At 39.4% G+C, this 17,503-nt stretch overlaps 1 protein-coding gene across 4 annotated transcripts in view; it reads right to left on the reverse strand.

Moving 5' to 3' along the window:
- Positions 1-2,157: 2,157 nt before the first annotated feature.
- Positions 2,158-17,503, reverse strand: part of TMEM39A (transmembrane protein 39A) — a 33,518-nt gene continuing 18,172 nt past the window's right edge. Inside the window, exons 6-9 of one of the 4 annotated variants that reach the window (XM_060010696.1) lie at positions 11,304-11,652; positions 10,341-10,528; positions 8,234-8,354; positions 2,158-5,644 (exon numbers count right to left, since the gene is read on the reverse strand). In XM_060010696.1, coding sequence (XP_059866679.1) covers positions 5,411-5,644; positions 8,234-8,354; positions 10,341-10,528; positions 11,304-11,652 — 892 coding nt within the window. In that variant the 3' untranslated portion in view covers positions 2,158-5,410. Of the gene's footprint in view, positions 5,645-8,233; positions 9,402-10,340; positions 10,529-11,303; positions 11,653-17,503 lie in introns of those variants that run through there. The other 3 variants (XR_009519246.1, XM_060010698.1, XM_060010697.1) reach the window with 3 other exon arrangements.

Consider the following 17,503-nt stretch of genomic DNA (forward strand, 5'->3'; position numbering starts at 1 on the left):
CTGAGGACGCTTCTTTCCCTGCCCATTTTTCCCACATTACACAGACTACAAAAAGCCCAGAAATTTTATCCAGTTTCCCGCTCCTGCTTCTGCACCGTTTCTTCCCATCTCATGCAAAAATCTCATTACTGAAATTTATGGCATCCAGCGATTTTACCTTTTCTGTTCTTTGTGGCCATGATGTAGTCCGTGTGCCAGATTTCCCAGTTTTCGGCACCAGACTCTCTACCTCCTGTCCCATCGTCATCCTGGATGACTTCAACGTTCCTGAGGAAAACTCATCCTACACCCTTGCCACAATTGCTTACGGCTTTTGCCTCTACTGAATTTTGACCATCTGCTTCCAGGGGTACACATCAGGCTGTTTCATAACCCAGAACTCTATGATCCTGAACTCCCATATTCTTCTCAGAACTCCTATCTTTGCTCCTTTATTCCTTCTACTTGCTCAAGATCACTAATGCCCAACCCAGCCCTGCTCTTTCTGATGGCCAGTACTCCCACCAGACTTCATTCTTCTTCCCCAGCCTTTCCAGACCCCAAGGTGCATCATCTCAGCTATTCTCATAACTCCCTTGGCTACGTCCTTCAGCTATACCTGCTTGGCAAACCTCCAAACCAGGACCAGGACTCTTACCACCCATCTTACTACCCTTTTACTGTGTCTATTGAGTTAGACTACAGAAAATCGTAAAACCATGAAGAAAGCCTTTGTAAATTTATGGTTTACCACCTCAGCAGTGACCTCATTCCCAAAACTCATAAAGGCTATTCCCCCTCCCAGATGGACCACTCCTTTGAAAACATAATTACTTCTTACTTAACAAGTTTATGCTATCAGATACATTGCCACTTCCCTTATTCATACGTGTGTCCCTAAACTCCTTTCTAACTCAGGAGAAGCGCTATTCCTCTTCCAAACGGCTCCTTCTTCCCAATTCACTACTCTGAACCAACTGCCACCCGAGCTCCACCCTCACTGCTTCATTAAACTTCTCTTACTAAAGTTACCAGTGGTCTCACAATCAAATCCAACAGTCAGTTCTTAGTCTCCTGACTTACCTTTTATATTTGACACTGTAATCATTCCTTTCTTGAAACTCTAATTCACCTCATCTCTTGGACTTCCATTTCCTTAGTGTTGCTCATTTGAAAGCTTCCTCTTCCTCTGCCCTTAAATGTTGTTATTCATCAGAATTCTGTCCTTCCTTTTTCACTGTACATACTTTCCCTACATTATTTTATTCATGTCCGTGGCTTTTTCTATCACACAGTGGTGACACCCCACCCCAACTTTTCCCATTTTCTCTTATATGGACTTTTTAAATAGTTGACTAATTGGTCTCCCTGCTTTAAGTCTCACATCCTCCCATTCTCCAAACCTATCCTACATATTGCTGCCAAAGTTATCTAATACAGGATAGTGGTTCTCATCAAAATCCCCTGGAGTGTGTGTTCAAACAGACCTAGGTATTCATCCAGAGTTTCCGACTGTTAGGTTTGGGTTAGGGCTTGAAAATTCCCATTTCTAACAAGTTCCCAGTTAGGTGATGCCAATGCTGCTGGTCCAAAAATTACACTTCCAGAACCCTTGACCTGAAAACTCTTTGGGTCATCGTTAAGTCCTCGGCTTAAAATCTCTCATTAGATAGCTTCTGTCTACAAAAGTCCCCAGCCTTCTGTCCACTTAAGAATTACCTGAAGTACTTGTGAAAAGTATGTATTACTGGGCTTCACCCTCAAGATTCTGACTTAGTAGATCTGATGCAGTGCCCAAGGATCACTCCTTTGACAATCTGTGACCTACAAGATAATAAAAATCCAAACCACTTAATGTGGAACTCGAGTCCCTCTGTAATCTATTCCTTGCCTAGCTCTTTAGCATTATTGAACTATTAGTTAAAAACTTAGTGCAAGTCTATGCGAGTTTTTGCCTCTTCTGTTCCCACTGCATGAGCCCTCCCTCCCTCTCTCATCTCTGTGGTAAACTAGTGCTGCTTCAAAATGCATCATGTGTGTTACTGATGCAGTGAGGCATTCCCTGACACTGCAGCTCCAGCAAAGTTGATCATTTTCCTGCATTAATTCTGTCTCTTGCATATACTTCCTTGACTGAGCACATTTGTGTTACAATTATTTACTTTTTTGCCTTCTAGTAAATGCACTCTGAACATGAGTATCTCTGGCACTCAGCAGTATCTAGCACACAGTAATTGCTCAGTAAATAGAAATGAGAGGGGTGGTGTGGAGGTAATTGATAGGGAGGGGAGGGAAAGCAGCTTAGGGAATAAAACATGGAATCAGAGTAAACAGGATACTGAGGAACGTTTCCATCATGCTAATAATGCCTGTGAACTACCCTCCTCTACTCTGACACATTTACTCACCTTAAGCCACCCAGACAACTGGTCAAGCAACTTCTTTCCTTTTCCAGTATCCCAAGTTCACCTAACTGATCTTTTGCTATACCATTTTTTCCACATACCATTTCCCAATATTTAACAATTACAAAAAAAAAGGCCATTCTTTAATGGGCATGCATCTCCCCCTATCACTAAACAAAGATGGTGTCCTTTATATCACATGATCCCTAAGTAATAGGATACACAGGTAACTAGTAATTCTTCTCTCCCCCATCTGAATGTGGCATCTACAAATGTCAGCTAAAATGAGTAGAAGCATGATGAACTGAAGGGTTTTATCTCCCTGATGCTGTCATATCTGGAAGGAGAAGGGGGGCATTTTGCAATTCCTTTAGTCAAAATTAATTTTTATTTATTATATTCACTCATTTGTTTGGCCAGGTTGGCATCTGGTCCTCCTGTGCTACTTCTTTAGAATATGGCCAAGACAGGTCAAACCAGAAGGGGGAATCATGTCAGCTTTCAAAACTAGTCTATTGGGCTTCCCTGGTGGCGCAGTGGTTGAGAGTCCGCCTGCTGATGCAGGGGACGCGGGTTCGTGCCCCGGTCCGGGAAGATCCCACATGCCGCAGAGCGGCTGGGCCTGTGAGCCATGGCCGCTGAGCCTGCGTGTAAAGACTAGTCTATTATCTCTAATAATAGACTAGTCTATTATTAGCCCAGTTATCTGGGCTACTTTTCAATGACAGAACCAATCTGGGGCCATTGTGATGAGACATCTTTATGCCCAGGCCACCCATTTTGCTCTTAGCTGTCAAGTAATCTCACCAAAATATTAGTCAAAAGAAGCATATCTTCAAGACCCTAAGGAAAGAATATTGAGATGGCAGCTTTCCCACCTTCCCCCACTCAAGAACTACCATATTTAGGCTGAACCACTTTACAAAAACAACCAACACACTGGTTATCTTGTTATTTTTCCAATGTACCAAAATTATTCCCACCTGAGGGCACTCACTTTGCTGTTACTGTAACATGGAATTCTCTTCAGTCTTGCTTCATCTGATCTTTGCTCAGAAATCATCTCCTCGAAGATGCCTTCTAGGGACTTCCCTGGTGGCACAGTGGTTAAGAATCCGCCTGCCAATGCAGGGGATACGGGTTCGAGCCCTGGTCCAGGAAGATCCCACATGCCGTGGAGCAATTAAGCCCATGCACCACACTGCTGAGCTTGCGCTCTAGAGCCCGCGAGCCACAACTACTGAAGCCCGCATGCCTAGAGCCCGTGCTCTGCAACAAGAGAAGCCACTGCAATGAGAAGCCCGCGCACCGCAGCGAAGAGTAGCCCCCACTCACCGCAACTAGAGAAAACCCAGGCGCAGCAACGAAGACCCAGCGCAGCCAAAAATAAATAAATAAATAAATAAATTTATTTAAAAAAAAAAGATGCCTTCTAGCAATGCCATTCCTAGCACTTTCTATTTCCTTGATCTGTTTTTAATTTTCGCTTTACCACACCTATTGCTACTACCAGGAGACATTAAATTATATGTTTGTTTACAGCATATTTTGCACCCCCCGCCCCCGACATGGTAAGCTCTTGAGGTAGGGCCTTTGCTTTTCTTACTCACTGCTATATCCCCAGTGCATAAAATAGTGCCTGGTGGCCAACAAGTATTTGTTGAATGACTGAATACACTCATATTGACTATCAAATTATGTAACTTAAAAGAAAAAAAGTGTATCCATCAAAATATTTAAGGAAACAATGGTTACACATAGTAGTCACCCTGGGTAGCTGTACACACACCTACTCCTCACAATGCTGCCTTTGCTGAAAACCTGTTGGGAACTCTTCTGCAAGAACTGTTTTCAGAGCCAGTTTATGAATTACGTGATTTTTTTTTTTTTTTTTTTTTTACTTCATAAGCCATATTGTGTTTCAGTGTAAAAAAGCCAAAGTGAGCATAGAAAACACATGAGAATATATTTCAGGCTCTCAAGACAGGGCCTCAGAAATTCAGATGACTAGTGACATCAACTGACTAAGTATATCACCTCTCAAGAAAATGGACTGAAAGGGGTTAATGCTCACAGACATAAAGGTTCTGGAGTATGAAATTCAAAACACACACAGATCAAACTACCTGAGGACAAAAGAGTAAATTCTCATATTTCACTTCTGCTGGTAACTCTAAACATGCCTCTGTAGCAGAGTTGCTGCTAGACTGCATCCATTCCTCCAGTAACTTGGTGTCTTCAACCTGCTCAGACCCCAGCCCAGGGGATATGTGCTCATCTTCTCCCACTGATCTAGTCACACACCAGCTCCTTCATAAGTTTGGGCACTCTATTCTGTCCTAAAAAGTATTCTTTCAAAACAGCTAACAATAAAAGGAAAATCTTTACAAGCAAAAGAAGTGAAAGAACAGGGAAAATGAGAACAATATCCTGTTTCAGGGTAAGAGCTTACACAAAAGTATATTTAAATGTCATACGGCAGATAGAACGCTGAGTTCCTACCTTAGAAATGCTTCCTCCCAGTAGGCAGCAAAGAGAACCCCACCAGGACGAAAACCCACTTTTGCCCCATGCATTCCAATACTATCTGCCAATCAGAAAAAAAAGACAATGAGTGCTGTCAGGCAACTCCACTGATCTCTCTCTTTCTGTAGCAATAAGACCAGCTAAGGACTAAAGATAATGAGAAAGACTAGAAGGAAAGTAGACACACAAAAGGTACTGTGTCAAGTGATATATGAGATGTGTTCATAAGTGAATAAGTTATTCCAGAGCCATACAAACAAATCAATCTCTTTACTGGAGAGGCACACCTCTCCTCTGTATATTATTCAGATATACTAACACATGAAAGATCACATCATCTTGTTTATGGATACATTTAATGTCCCTTGCCCTCCCCACCTTTCAAAACATAATAGTATACAAAATATAAAATATCTTAAATATTTATAAAAATCGCAAGAAAAAAATAGAACGTATGAAAATATTTTTATCTGAGTTCTCCCTCACTGTTGAGAGGCAGCTTAGTTTGCCTTGAGTTCATAATTATTGAGTGGATAGGAGTATGCCCTGCCTAATACTATTCTGTCCCGGAGGAGCTTAAATAAAACATAGTAGTTGCAGAAGAGGATGAGAGCCATGGAAAGTGTATGGTTCCACTTCTCCGACCGCAGCAAGGAATAGAGCTGGTAGAAGACAACACTGCCCTCAATAAGGATAAGCAGATTTAACAGCCTTAATGGACGATGAAACAGGAACTGTAAGGAAGTTAAAAAGCAAAATGTTATTTCATAGAAAAGACTGCAGTTATTCTCACATTTTTCTTCTAAAATCATTTCATATTTACAGGCTCCTATGTGCACTAACAAGCCGATCTGCTTATTGAGTATCAATCAGGCTATTTCTTGCTATAGAGACCCAAACGCTTTCTTTTTTGCTCAAGTAATAATGAAATACACTTTATTTCAACACCCCGAGACATGAAAAGGGATTATATCCAAAAGAACTCTGCCTCAAAAATTTTTCCTAGATTTTATCTTAGGTATATATTTTATTTCAGATAACCAAAAGTATATTTATTTATCTAAGACAGGGGCTGGATAAAGGACCAAATGGGAAATATTTTAGACTCTCAAGTCAAGAGATAAAAACTGAGGATATTATATGTAGGTAACTCATAAACCACTTAAAATGTAACTGCTTAAAAATACAAAAATCATTGTTAGTTTGTGGGCTGGTCTAAGACATAAACACCTACACTAGACAAGTCTGCAGGGAGCAGTGGTAATATAAGTTGAAATATCAATACAGTAATTTCTTAATTTTTTTCTTAAACTGTTACCCACCATGCTGTCTGTTCTATTTTGTTCAGTTTTTCTGGGTATTGATAAGTAGGGTGAACAAAGACAGAACAATGAGGAAGGAAGGAAAAATTAGTCAGAATTAGAGTTTGGCTAAAAACAGACCTGTTTTCATTCCCACCAAATTCTTCAGTCTAAGAGGCTAAATCCTGGTTGACTAATAAAAATGTATTATGAATAGGAAGATAGAGGTCAAAGAATGCAAACTGTGATAATTGTAGTATATCAGATCTAAAAGAATAATTTAGACCTCAGGACTCGAATCTGAGAATAAAACCAAATCATCATGACAGCTCTGAAAGGTAACTGGTTCTCAGGATCCTTCTGCGGGAGGAAGAACATGTTTAACCTGGGTTTTATTACATGATCTCCAGTAATATCATGTATAAAATTGGCTCAGAATTAACATTCTAAAAAAAATTAGGCAATTTCAGATTCTGTGGCAAATATAACAATTATAATTAAATGTGCAGGTAAGCTATAAACCGAATGAGTAAAAATGTGAGGACAGCCAGAGCTACAGGTAATAGGCACATTTTAAGTGAGTGTTCTTAAACAGTGTGCCTAAGAATCATTTCCAAATATGCAAACGCTGCAAATTCCTAGGATCCTTCAGAGATTCTGACTCTACGTGACCCAACCACCACTTTGAGAAGCACCGATTTACTTTGGTCACACAAAATCAGTAACAAGTTAATTCCTTTCATCTTTCTTCTATGGATTCCACCTGATTCTTCAGCTGTCCAACACTAGCAAGGAAAATACTTATATTTCAAGCAGAAAATTTTAATAAACTATCTGGTTACTGTAGGTTTCCAGGGGACTGCAAGAGCCAACAGATGTCCTTAATGGCCTGTGGAACTCAGCTGGCTTAATTAAATATTCTGTGTAGAAACCAAATGCTTATGTAGTTGTAACCTAAGTCCACTCCTCCATCTTAAGGCAATCCCACAGGAGTCTAGGAGATTACGGTATTTCCCTCATTCAAAGGCCTTTCACCTTGCCCCACCCTCCCCTACCATATTATTTATAAGCATCCTGCCCTGATGCAAGTTTCCAGTATTTAATTAAAAGGCCCTTAGTAGCAAACGCCCACAGAACCAGGAAATCCAAGTACCCTCATAAGGAACTGGGAGGGATGGAGGGAGTGATGGGAGGGAGAAAGGGATTCAAGCATCTAAAAAATAAATAAAATCTCCAATTCTTTTTCAGAATATGGTCTCCATTCAAAGGCAATGCACTGCACTATGTACATTTTTACTAAAAACAGTTCCCTGCATGTACCTTCTTTTCCCCTCTCCCATCAATCAGCTGGCCTTTCTCTTATAAGTAAATACTTTTGCCTCCTAGAGCCAGAATTTCTGGAAAAGTGAAAAATCAAATAGAACATAACCCAAGGTGTAAATTCAAATGGAACAGAAGCTGGATTTAGTGGGTGTCTATTGCTTTTTCCTTTTAAACTTTTAAGCCTTTTTTCCTTTTAATCCAAGAGAAGGTAAAAGGCCACAGATCATGGCATTTGCCTGAGTTTCAAAGGGGAAGTCAAAGTATTTTAAGGAGATGATACATATGACAAATACCAAAAAATAAAACCATCACATTATTACTATATTAAATATTGCTTAAGGATACACAGATATATTATAATAAGGACACCACTAAACCAAACTACTACAAATAAAAGTTGTAAGATGAAAAATGGAAGTCTTAAATAATTGTGTACTTGTTTCAAGTAATACTAGACTCAACAAATTCCAATGTAACTAGAGAAATCAGTCAAGCTATTAAAATTGAGAAATAGGTATTTTCACCTTCAATCTGCCTTTCAGAAGATATTTCCAAAGGACAGAGGCCATTATAGTAGTAAAATAATTACCCTGTCTTAATTTCCTAGTATGTGCTACACACTGTGCTAGATGCTTACACACAGAACCTCCTAACACTTACTCCTAAGCTTATGTTTGAAAAGAAATAAGCTGTACTTGCATAAAAGCGGGCATGGGATACGTCTGAAGGCACTGCCACGTTGTAAGGCCCCATGGCTCTATATAAGCACCTGCTGTGTCGCACCAGCACCCCTTGAGGCCATATTGTATTTTCTGACCAACTAAGGGAGAAAGAAATGCAATGTTAGCCTATTGGCAATTACAGATAAGACAGTGTCTGGCAAGGCCAGCTATACTTCTATGGAAAGGATTAAGTATTCAAGGCTTCATCTGCCTGAATTCTGAAAATACAGTAATTCCATGGTCAAACTGGAAGCAGTCAAAAAGGATTTATTATAACTTCATTGCTATATAGTAGAGAGAAACTGCAAAGTTAACTCAGTGTCAAAGGACTTGAGAGGCTTAGGAGAACAAGCAGAAATAAATGTGTAAGGAAGGCATCTATGAGCCAGAAAATCCAGTGTAAGCAGGTGGACTGTCACCTCAATCCCAAGTGAGCAGAGTCTATTGGTGGAAATGCTAGAGGGAACAAACAAGAAGAGAGAGTGGATGGTAGTAAGAGTAGTGGAGAAATTCACACATTATCAAACTAACATGACATTTACTACAGAATTACATCCCAAAAAGCTACAGAAAATCTATTCATTTACCACACACTTCAAATGCTTCATATATGTGAGAAGCTATACAGAAGAACACAGAGACACACAAGGTACCCACACACAGACTTTTCTTTTTACCACTTTCTTGGTTTTTTTTTATAGAGGTTTCTCTAGGAAAAAGAAGTTATGGAAGAAGCTTCATTCTTTCCAGCACCAACGTAATGGAGTTGGGGTGGGGATGGGGATCTTCAGGTTAAGCTTTTTAAAAAATCTAAGTTAATTCATCTCTTCCTGATTTTGGAAAGGTTAGTTTCCTAGGGTAAGAACTGGGACAGCATTTTAAATATGTTAAAGAAAAAAAAAATTCTAGCACCCTGAAGCTTTCCCAGTTCAGAAAATGTTCCGTCGGCCTTGCTCACACTTACCAGCATTAAAATGATGATACACCTCATGGCCATGTGCCATCAGGAGCCTGAAGATGTACAGTACTAGTACTGTGGATTGTATTTTCAATTTTTATTGAAATTTGTCCTTTGCCCACAGTCGGGTTTCTTTTCAGCCTGGCCCAATCTCTTTCAGTTCCTGGGCTTGAAGGCCTGTGCTAATCTGTATCAGACATCAAGGCAAATAATTGAAGGGAGCACTCTGAGGGGGAGGGGGAAGGGAATGTCACCTCAATCTGTCCCCCTTAATTAGGAAAGAATTTCTAGGTGATGAAATTTGTGAAATGTTCAAATTATAAAAGGAAGATGAAGATGGTCCAGGTCTGAGAGAGAGGCATGATGAAAGGCTCAGAAGCAAGTGAATAAAAGGGTTCTAAAGTCAGTCATTCTGGACCACAGGGATCATGCAGAGAAATGACTAATAGGGGGACACAATGAGAGGAATACTCAGAAAGAACTCACTTAGGGACAGTTTTCATTCAAATTTAGGAAAAGCAGGGCAACATTCATTAGTGAGTTTAGGAAGAAAAGAAAAACACAATTAAAGATGCAGGCTAAAACAACAACAACAAAACAAACAAAAAACCCAAAAAGCAAAAATAAATAAACAAATAAAATGCGCGCTAGGAAAATCACTAGTACAAATTTACATTTATTAGAAAGAAAAGATGAGAGAAGCAAATTCCAGCTGCCTAAGTATAAGACAATTATCTAGCAGCTATTCAGCTGTGGCAATGAAGATGAGAAGATGAATCTCACAGTCTTCTAAAGAAAATTAAAAATATGTCATGACTCTTTGAATTTGGGCAAAGGGTTAGGACTGAAAAGAAAACTCCAAGATTATAGCTTGGGAAATAAATTACACATTCTAGAGTGACTGGGTAGTTGAAAGGTAGGAGGCATTTAAGGAGGGACTGGGGATGGTGGTGGAAATGAGTTAATATCCCCTGCGTTCAGTTTAGAGGGATGATAAGCACCCACGTAGACAAAAACTAAAAATTAAGTGTTCAAAGCCAAGAACAAGAGTGACATACAGAGCAAATAAACATGATCAGCAGCATGTAAAAAGGTGTTAAATGGTTTTATCCTCTAACCTACTTACATGTGCTGTGGAGCATTGCTGTAGGACCCATGTTCAAGCTTCTGCCACTTGCCCAGGTGAGCAGCTGATTTATGTAGCAAATCACAGTATTTGGATGGCAGCAGTTGTGTGGTGAGCATGACAAAAGCATTGATCCACACCATAATGAGGTGCTCACATGACCAGCGCATGTCATAGTACTGGGTACTCTGGAAGAGATCAGAAGAGAGAGAAATGATCCATGTACTGGTGAGCAAGAAGGCAGGGATGGTGCGTGTACATACACCCTGCAGACAAATGCCACTCTGAGTCACCCATGCATTTGTTGTCCTCCTGTCTGTGCAGAAAGTTCAAGAGCAGAGTCCTCCAAAATCCTTCAACCTGACTTTCTGGCTGTATGAGTTAGGGTTGGGAGGGAGAGGCGATTATACTTTAAGTGCTTCCTTTCTAGAAGTGAATGCTCTCTGTGAATGACCACTCCAGCTGCAGATATGCTTCTCAATGGGTGAAGGAAGGGCACTGAAATGACCCAAAAGATTTTGGGCCCAAGTGACATCCAGACCATTTTTCTTTTCTACTAAAGTAAAGTTTAAAGGTTAGATTAAATTCAAGGAAACTCGTGATAACCATGATAAGATCAACCATGGTAGGCTGAATTTTACTGAAACCTCAGTCCTCTTAAGCTACCACATACGGATTCTAAGTACAAGTTTATCCTCCCCAGAAACTGGGTGGAAAAAAAAAAATCTTAAAAAAAAAGAAGAAAGAAAAGAAAAGAAAAAAAGAGGGGACCACCACGGGTGCATCACAGATATGGAAATATCTATCCACCAACCAGGTATTAGTGCACTCCAGATGCAGCCGAACTCCACCATCCAGGCTGCCAAAGGGGAGACAGAGAAAAGGGGGATTAAATAAGAAATACCCAGTTTATGTCATTCACACACAAATCCAGGAAGCACATAAAAGCAAGTAACCACTTACCTTCACAAAACACAGGGGGAGAAATGCAACATAGTAGGCACTGAAGAGAGAGTTGAAGAGAACTTCCTTGATTCTGTGGTTGAAATCTGCTTTCAGACATTCTACTTCATTGCGAATGAGGTCTGGAGACAGGGGGCAGCTGTGGCTGGGGATGGGTGTGGCATTATTAAACTGTTCTTTTAGAGACTCCAGCAGTAAGGAGAGAAAGTCTTTGGACTTGGCCAAGCCACCCACAGTCGAGGCACTCTCCTCTACCGCCTGGTGCTGAACCATGTAGTTATAGTCTGTAAGAAGAAGATGAGCTCTACTATCTTGGTGGAAACAGCAGAGAGGAACATAAACACCAAACCTGTAGACAAAAGGGAGTATGAAAATGAGACCACAGAAGCCACCTAAGATCAGATCATATAACTGTGTTAGTAAAATAGTCATGATTCATCAGAGTGAACGTAATATAATAGGGACTTTGCTGACAGTAAATTCATTATCTGGGAAGCTCTTTAATTTCTTCCCACAAAGGCAATATATATTCACTGTAGAATAGGAAACTACAAAAAATCACGACAATAGAAACTACCCGGAAATAATCATTTTTACAGTTGGGTGCACAGACTTTATACTTTTTCTTTTATATGTTTAGCCTCATACAGTATAAACTGTTTTGTATACTGCTGTTTTAACTTTGGGTGTGTGGTTATGTAGCATGTATATATTGAGCTTTTTCTTATGGCATTAAATATTTTTCAGCAACAATTCTAAAAGGTACTATAGTATTCTCATGTAGCTATACCATAACTTACCTATTTCTCTCTTGTTAGAACTCAGGCTGTTTCTTACTTTCCACTACTATAAATACCATTGGGATAAGTAACTTCCCACACAGATTTTTGTGTACACCTGGTATTTTTTGAATGGCTTGCCCTTCAAGTTTCCTCTTCTTAGTGAGGGGGCTCCCTCACCACATCACCCACCATACTTCTACAGGCACTCCTAGTTCCTCTTGCCTGGTTATTTTTCTCCACTGATCTTACCACTCCATATATTTTACATGTTTTTTATTTTGGGTTTTTCCCCTTTGGTCTATCCTCCCCTCACTACAATGTAAGCTCCAAGAACCAGAGATTTTAGTCTGCTTATTAGTTCACTGCTATATCCTTGACGCTTAGAATAGTGGCTGAAACATACTAGGCACTAAATAAACACTTGACGGATTAATGAAAACAATTCTAAAAGTACAATAAATAAATTTTTACAAGTAAAATTACTTGGCTAAAGGACTGAAAATTTGTGAGACTTTTCATAATTTCTTATAGTTGCTCCAACTTCGGTTCCTTAAAAAACTTTTAAACACTTTCCCAAGTCCTCATTAAGTAACTTCCACATTGTAACGTAGGTATGTATAGGTATTATATTGGGTTGGCCAGAAAGTTCGTTCGCATTTTTCCGTGCCATCTTGCGAAAAACCAGAATGAACTTTTTGGCCAACCCAATAAATAAAATGATCATTTCACTGACATAAATTTAGATATTAAAAATAGCAAATAAAAAGACATTTAGTTATAAATTTTATTTTAAAAAAATTAACAAACGTCACTTGTTCATAGTTCTCTATAGAGGGAGAAAGGATGAGCTTCTTGCTGAGTTAAGAAGATGGTTAGCAGCAGCTCTGGGATCCACTGTGAATGTGCCCTGGAGTAGTAGTAGGATGGGAGTGGGTAAATGCAAAAGTATCATGCTAGGATCATAAGCTTGAAATGAGCTTGCCACTCTGTCAATTTCACGTGACCATGTCCAAGCTAGCCTGCCAGAGCATGAGAGACTCATGGAGCAGAGCTTAGCTGTCCTAGTTGCCTAAACTGACAGCTGGTCAATCCCACATATGTGACTGAACCCAGCTACGATCAGGAGAGTCTCCTGACTTCCAGCTGATCCCAACACATACACAGTAAATACATAGTGTGGTATGCTACCATGGCTCTGTGGATGTTCGTTACAGCATCATATGTCAATAGATAACTGATACAGGGTAACATCAAAGGCTTAGAGCATGGAGAGCTTTGTAAGGTAAAGAAAATGATTCATGAATTTTAAAAAGGATTAGTAAATATTTAGACATAAAACTTGTATAAATTACATGATTATTTCATTGTTTTATAGGGATGTGGAGAGCCTCCAAGAGTAAAGCTTATTTACATATCTAAAAAAACGAAAATGTTTGCTAGCCATTTGATGATGGTAATCCTCTTCAGTCTGGCCAAAATATTCCTCGATAGATCCATAATAAGCCTTTCAAGTTAGATAGGGTTAACCTTCTAAATGATTCAACCAGCTATTGTTGATAAATAGAATAACTAAATCATTTGTTTCCAACTCAAACAGCTGAAATATTAATCTAGAAATACAGAAACAATTGATGTAAAATATACACCTTATAAGAAATCTGAATCATGAAAAATAATGTTTATAACAAAGAAAATTCACTCTGTATGAATTGAGTTGATGAGTGCCTTAAGTAATCGTTTAAGGAATTTAATTAGAACCTAACAGAGTACAACCAATAGAAAGACTTCCTGCCATCTTGGCCACACAATCTCTGAGTATGCCTTTATTTTATACTGTCACTACCCATATAAATTCATGCTTACACTGCAGCACCATAAACAGTATAGAGCAATGATTCTCAAACTTGAGCTAGCATCAGAATCATCTAGCAGGCTTGTTAAAAGACAAATCCTGTGCCATACTTTCTAGAGTTTCTGCTTCAGTTTGGGGTAGATTCTGAGAATTTCTATTTCTAACAAATTTCCAGGTGATGCTGATGCTGCTGTTCTGGGAACCACATTTTGAGAACTACTGAATTTAGAGTAATGGTTAAGACAAGGGCTCTGAATCAAAAAGACCTGAGTCTTTCTCATTAACTGTCTAACCATGGGAAAATTTTTTAACCACTTAATCTGTCTTTAAGTATGGCAAAGATTGCTAATTGTCTGCCAATAGCTACTGTTCTGTTTCTTCCATAGCAACAGAATTTTTGTGTGTGTGTGAATAGCAGAAACATTTATTCCACCCAGCAAAGTCAAGAAAAGTGAAGTTCCAACACTATTCTTTTGTCTTCTCAGTTATAAATAAAAGAACAGGCATTTTATCAAAGACATACACCTGGCAAATGAACACAATAAAAATGTTCAACATTATGAATCATTAGGGAAATGCAATCAGACTATAGTGAGATACCTCTACACACTTTAAAACAGCCAATATTTTAACTTCTGACCATACCAATCAAATACTGGTGAGGACTACAGGGGAACTGGAATGCTTCCATACTGTTGACAGGAATGCATAAGGGTACAGTTATTCATTTTAGAATATGAAACCATATATTCATATGAAGACTTTTATGCACATGTTCATAGTTAATCTGTGGTGGCCAAACTGGAAACAAACCACAAAACCCCTTCTGCTATTTTTCAGGAAGAAAATGAACTACTCATACCTGCAACTTAGATGATTCTCAAGATAATTATGCATCATGAAAGAACAAGACAAATACAAAAGTAAACATTAAGATGCCAATGATATTAACAGTCTAGAAAACACTAATTGAGTGGGAAAAAAAGTAAATCAACTGTAGTTGCCTGGGAGTCCTGGGAGACATGTCAGAAGGTAGATATTGATGTTGTATGCTGTTATTATGATGATGGATCCGTGGCTTTACAAGTATTAAAACCTACCAAGCTGTACATTTTAGGTATGTTCATTTCAATGCATACCAACTATACAGCTCAATTAAGTTTTAACAGAAATTGGTTTCACATAAAAATCTGAATCTCCTTTTCAGTAGAACTCTGCCAACCACAGGTTAACTCCATCACCTCTCCTTGTACATGGGAGGGATTCTGTTGTAGTAGCAATGAAGACTGGTGAGCAATGAAAGGTGTTTCCACTTGAGTTATCCAGGAACTCTGCCTGGGTCCTAAAAACCACATGCCTGGACTACACGACTTCCACTCTCATGCAGCTCCAAAATCACTGGTGGTTCTCACAACTGTCCTCATCTCAGGGTAACCTCTGAACCCATCAAAAATTCTGACATCCAGGACTCAACATCAGTCCCACAGAGCCCTGCAGTCTACCCTGAGAGGCCTTGGACAACAATGCAAATTAGACCACAACTGGAGTGAACACTATTCTCTGCCATGATACTATTCCCACTGAGGTATACAAAGTTTGCAACACTCACAAAACCTGTTCCTCTTCATCCGGACAGTTCAACATGGCTTTCAACATCAGTCCAACAGTGAACAAAAACCAAGATGAAAGTGGGCTTAAATAATAGTCTTTATTATGGCATAGAGCAGAGCAAACTGAGACAGATAGTTTCCAAAAAGGGTAAGAAAAAAAGGTGGAGAAAAAAAGATTTTTCTATTTGGAGATAGAAAAATCCATCCCGAGCATGACATGAGACAATGCCACCAAAGAAGGTGCAAACCTCTGTGAGCCACCAGCAGAACCCAGCCTGGATCTCCATGGTCAAAGGTGGTTAGGTCCTGTCTTAGCCAGTTGATGGAAGAGAAGGATAACACCTAAGTGCTCAGCCTATTAATGCTTCACTCCAGGGGACAGGAGAGCACAAAGGTCTACCTACCCTGACCACAGTGAGGTGACTAATGCCCAGTATGGGGATCATAGCAACAGAATTTTTAGTTGAGCTACAGCTGCCCTGCTAAAGACTTAATTTTCCAGCCTCCCTTACAATCTATCATGCTAGGCAGGGTGGAGCAAAAAGATAGCAGAAGCTTGAGTTCTGACACCATGGAGCTATCACAACTATCCGAGATAACTTAAATACACACTATACAGGAGACAGGAATGAGCTTCTAACTTTTTAAAGCCACAAGCATTTTGGATCTGTTATAGCAGACTAAATATACTACCTCCTGGGTCATTGTGATGATTTCATGAGGTGATGTTTATAAGCACCACCTAGCCCCGACACTTAACACTTAATAAGAGCTTAATAAATGATAGCTATCTGTTAACATCTAACAAAGAAGGTTTTAGCCAAATGTAAACAAGTTAAAACTATGCAAAATAGTTTAATAAGCTAGTATGTACAATAATATACCACTACACAACCATCAGAACGGCTAAAATTTTTAAAATGGAAAACATCAAATGCTGGCAAAAATGTGTAGCAACCAGACTCTTATAGAATTGCTGAAAGAATAAAATGGTATCACTTCTTTGGGAAAAAGTCTGGTAGATTCTTACAAGATTAAACATACTCCTACCTTGTGGCCTAGCAGTGCCACTCCTACATATTTCTCCCAAGAGAATGAAAAGGTATCTTTGCAAAAAAAGACTTGTATTAAGAATGTACATAACAGTTTCTTTTTAATAGTAGTCAAAAACTGGAAACAACCCAGGTGTCCAACAATAGGAGAATAAACAAACTGTGGTATATTCATACAATGAAATATTACTGATACATGCAATCACACAGACAAATCTCAAAAACAACATGCTGAGTCAAAGACAGCTTGAAAGTGTACATACTGTACAATTCCATTTATATGAAATTCTAGAATTGGCAAACTAAACTATGGTGGAAAAAAAAATCAAAACACTGTTGCGGGCTTCCCTGGTGGTGCAGTGGTTGAGAGTCCGCCTGCCAATGCAGGGGATGCGGGTCCGTGCCCCGGTCCGGGAGGATCCCACATGCCGCGAAGCGGCTGGGCCCGTGAGCCATGGCCGCTGGGCCTGCGCGTCCGGAGCCTGTGCTCCGCAACGGGAGAGGCCACAGCGGTGAGAGGCCCGTGTACGGCAAAAAAAAACAAAATAAAACAAAAAGACACTGTTGCCTCTGGGAGACAGGAGGATTGGGTTTGACTGGAAAGGGACATGAAAGAACTTCTGGAGTAATGGTGATGTTCCATACTGGGATAAGGTTTTGAGTTACACAGATATATGCATTTATCAAAACTCAGCATATGTACACAAGATTTGTGAATTTTATTGTATATGAATTTTATTTGGTGGACAGAGCTAATGAAAATATTCTTCATTGGTAGGAGAGCCATACCTCTTGGGGATAATCTTAGTTTATGTCTATTGTCCCAGCTGTATCCCAGTTTAGAAAATAAGTTATATGGTCACTCTAATCACTGATTTTTCCAATTTTCTGGACTCCTGCTTTA

This window comes from Delphinus delphis, chromosome 4 (genome assembly GCF_949987515.2).
Source record: "Delphinus delphis chromosome 4, mDelDel1.2, whole genome shotgun sequence".
NCBI classification, from domain to species: Eukaryota; Metazoa; Chordata; class Mammalia; order Artiodactyla; family Delphinidae; genus Delphinus; species Delphinus delphis.